The 3,978-nt window shown below is 45.0% G+C and overlaps 1 protein-coding gene across 1 annotated transcript; it reads left to right on the top strand.

Annotated features, from left to right (window-relative positions):
* The first annotated feature begins 1,304 nt into the window (after positions 1-1,304).
* LOC124517884 (olfactory receptor 1F1) lies at positions 1,305-2,318 on the top strand. Its single transcript, XM_047087561.1, has one exon. It carries the CDS (start codon positions 1,377-1,379, stop codon positions 2,316-2,318), a length of 942 nt encoding a protein of 313 aa, XP_046943517.1. The 5' UTR covers positions 1,305-1,376.
* The last annotated feature ends 1,660 nt before the right edge of the window (positions 2,319-3,978 follow it).

Raw genomic sequence — 3,978 nt, 5'->3', positions numbered from 1 at the left:
TTCCTAACAAGGACACTACCCCTGTGGGAGTGGAGTATAAAATATAGGACCGTAAGTTTTCTCTAGTAGGAAAGTTCTTGCTGATGATTTCCCCCAAGATTGTTGCCAAGCCCTAAAGCAGTAATTACATAACTCCGACAATAGGTCTTTATTACCAGTGTTGGGCCTAAAAGAGCCTGAGGAGGAAAAGGGACAATTACTTGCTCCTTTTCTCTAATGAGCCTCTTAGGGAATATGGCCCTAGTGGCCATGGTGGCTCTCGTAAGGAGCTGGCCCTCTGATTCTCTCAAACATCCTTCCTGCACCAAGGGTTGAGTCTCTGTGCTTTAGCCCTTGTTCATGCAGACTTAGCCTGAAAACCCCAGTGACAAGTCCATTCCCCTCAAACCAATAATCTCTGGCCAGGTCTGGAAAAGTGAAGCAAACCTGGGACTCCTGGTGACTGTCATAACTGCCCTTCTTTCCGGGTAAGAGTCAGATCAGTGGGGCTTTACCAATCACTGATTGTTAAGGTGGAAGCCTTTGCAGGGGCACGCCTCGCTACATCTTTCTTTTAAATGGAGCCAAGGAAACAGTTCTGAGATCATCAATCATCCCTTGCGGTCATATATGACCATCTATGCCTTGTCTGTTTATGAGACCTGAACTGTAAGGAAAAACAATTGGCCGAGTGTCTGCCCATATGTCTGGATTATTTCCATTTCCATTTTACAAGTTAGACTAGAGGGAGCTCAGTGGATATAACCAAGAAGGACTGGCTCAGAGCTCCATAAATTGCTCAGAAAATGTGAGCCCGGAAGAAGCAGCAGCAATGTTACCATTCTGAGTGATTACTGATAACATCTACAGAGGAAACATCTTCACAATGTGTAGCATGTCCGGATTAGAGATGATGCAACTGAAAAATGTTCTCTAAGGCAACACCACTAATGACAACAAAGACATCAATATCCTCTATTAAGGCATATGCTTACTATATTTCAGTCTCTGTGGTAACCACAGAGCGTGTGTTCTCCAGTACTATGAATATTAATGTCTCTATTAATATTTTTATATCTTTAGTGATTCACGACACTATTTAAAGATACGTGATCATGGTAGAAAACTCAAACATACAAAGAATTTCCGGACAAAACCATTGTCCCAATCTCTCAATGTCCTTCCAGAGGTATGGCCCTCATTTTGATATTGAAAGAGTGCACGCACAAAAAGGCCATCAGTGGCCAAAACACACAGGGAGCAGGGTTCTAATGTCTCACCTGTGTCACTCAGTTTTTCTCCTAGGAGTCTTCTTAGTTGCACAACCTTGACCATCATTTTCAAGGCTTTTGAATTTTTCCTGCATTGTCTGCCTCTGGGCACCAGCTTCTAGCCCCATGAGAGGAGCAAACCAGTCGAGTGTCTCCGAGTTCCTCCTCCTCGGGCTCTCCAGGCAGCCCCAGCAGCAGCAGGCCCTCTTTGCGCTCTTCCTGAGCATGTACCTGGCCACGGTCCTGGGAAACCTGCTCATCCTCCTGGCCGTCTGCGTGGACCCCCGCCTGCACATCCCCATGTACTTCCTCCTCAGCCACCTGTCCTTTGTGGACATCTGCTTCTCCACCACCACCGTCCCCAAGATGCTGGCCAACCACATCCTTGGGACTCAGGCCATCTCCTTCTCTGGGTGTCTCACACAGATGTATTTTGTGTTCATGTTCGTGGACATGGACAATTTCCTCCTGGCTGTGATGGCCTATGACCGCTTTGTTGCCATATGCCACCCCTTACACTACTCGACAAAGATGACCCACCAGCTCTGTGCCCTGCTGGTTGCTGGGTCATGGGTCATTGCCAACCTGAATGTCCTACTGCATACCCTGCTGATGGCTCGACTCTCGTTCTGTGCAGACAATGCCATCCCCCACTTCTTCTGTGATGTGACTCCCCTCCTGAAACTGTCCTGCTCTGACACCCACCTCAATGAGGTGATGATTCTGACTGAGGGTTCTGTGATCATGATCTCTCCATTTATTTGCATCCTGGCTTCGTATGTCCATATTACCCGCGCTGTCCTGAGAGTCCCGTCCACGAAGGGAAGATGGAAAGCCTTCTCCACCTGTGGCTCGCACCTGGCCGTGGTTTCCCTCTTCTATGGCACCATCATTGCTGTGTATTTCAACCCTTTGTCCTCACACTCTTCTGAGAAGGACACAGCAGCTACTGTGATGTATACCGTGGTGACCCCCATGCTGAACCCCTTCATCTACAGCCTGAGGAACAGAGACTTGCAAAGGGCTCTTGGAAAAGTGGTTGGAAGAAAGACATTTTCTGTCCGATGAGAGAATCAAAGCTGAATCTTATTCTCCTGAAAACTTTTTTTTTAATCAACTGAGTATCAGAGAGCAGATGTTTTGTCAAAGGGAGTCTGGAAACAAACTTATTCATGTCTGTGTTAGGGGAATGTAGATGACAATTGTTACTTACTTACTTACCTGTGGTCTGAATTCACCTGTACTCCTGCTGCATCTACCAGTAATGATATTTCTTTTTTAATGACTAACTTTTGAATTATTTTACACCTAAGTCAAGTGTTTCCTTTTTAAATGGTCTGTCTGGAAGGATACAGGTGACACATATTTTTGAACATTAGAATTACCTGGAAGCTTTTATAGTCCACTGATGTCCAGGCTCCAACACTGACCAAATAGATCAGAATCTCTGGGGGTGGGGCCACAACACTGAGATTTAAAAAGCCTCAGATGATTCTAATGTGCAGTCAGAGTGGAGAATCTTTGGTCCTTGTTGTATTCCTTACACGTCCTCTGTCTTGGTCAGTCATAAAAATTGGGTCACAGGAATGATAACAGAAATTAGTTTTGAGGGATGCCTGGCTGGCTCATTCAGAAGAGCCCGCAACTCTTGATCTCAGGTCGTGAGTTCAAGCCCCACGTGGGTGTAGAGATTACTCAAAAAAAAAAAAAAAAGATTTGAGACTCAGACAAAAGAATAGAGTAAAATATGAGGACTAAAGTGGGTAATAAAATTTCAGGTGAGGCTCAGAGACCCAGGTGGGCATGTGGCCCAGAGTTTCAAGTAGCAAAGCAGCACAGAATGGGGAAACATTTCGATGGTGAGGATCCTGGTTGGCTTTCATACCACGGAGCGTGGGGTCAGTAGGGCAGTCTTTGATTCCAGGGGAGCAAATCAACACTTCCTGTTCCCTCTGCCTGGACCAGTTCCCCCTACTTTCTTCTCTGTGGCATGAAGGAACACACACCCCCTATCAACACCCTCCTGCACTTTCAAGAAGCAAGTCAAATGTCACCTTGTCATCCATGATGGCTCCTGATTCTCTCTTCTGATTATTGAGCTCTCTCTTTTTTCCTTTGGTTTATTCTTCCACTCCAACAAGTGCTTTCCACAGATTATGAACTCTTCCATACCCCAATTCACACAGTACTTGCCCTGTACCCCAGTGCCTGGCACTGCTCCCAGACCAAAGCCTAGCTGAAAGGAAAAAAATAAAAGGGTGAATGCATACTGCCTTAGCTTTTAATTTGGACATTATTTCTTGCGTAGGAGTTTTAAAAATTGCTTCATTTTAAACCAATGTTAGGTAATACCTAACATACCTGTGTAGGTAATACCTGCACAATATGGGGCACCAGAAATCATAAAGAATAAAGCAAAAATAACCTGCAGTCTTGCTGCTCCAAGATGGCTGCTGTTATACACCTGTGGATATAATTCTAGAAAAATTGGCTGAAATCTTTCCATATAATTTTGTGTTCCAATTTTCCACTTCCTTCTTACCATGTCAGTAGAAGTCTTAGAAATGTGATTTTAATGGCCACATAATATTTGATCCATTCACGAATGCATTCCCTGACTCTGAACAATTTCGAGTGTTTCGGGACTATAAGAAATGCTGCCACATACTTCCTGGTGCATAATTCCCTGTTTGTGTCCCTTAATCCCACATGTAGCCTCCCTGACCAA

This window comes from Lynx rufus, unplaced genomic scaffold, assembly GCF_022079265.1.
Source record: "Lynx rufus isolate CCGP_SWC_20201006 ecotype Redwood Valley unplaced genomic scaffold, mLynRuf1.p SCAF_23, whole genome shotgun sequence".
In the NCBI taxonomy this organism is placed as follows: domain Eukaryota; kingdom Metazoa; phylum Chordata; class Mammalia; order Carnivora; family Felidae; genus Lynx; species Lynx rufus.
Note: the sequence above shows the minus strand (reverse complement) of the source record. Positions and strands in the feature narration are given on the sequence as shown.

Excerpts from the sequence above, each read along its gene's own strand:
- LOC124517884 (XM_047087561.1), top strand. The coding sequence starts at position 1,377 with ATGAGAGGAGCAAACCAGTCGAGTGTCTCCGAGTTCCTCCTCCTCGGG.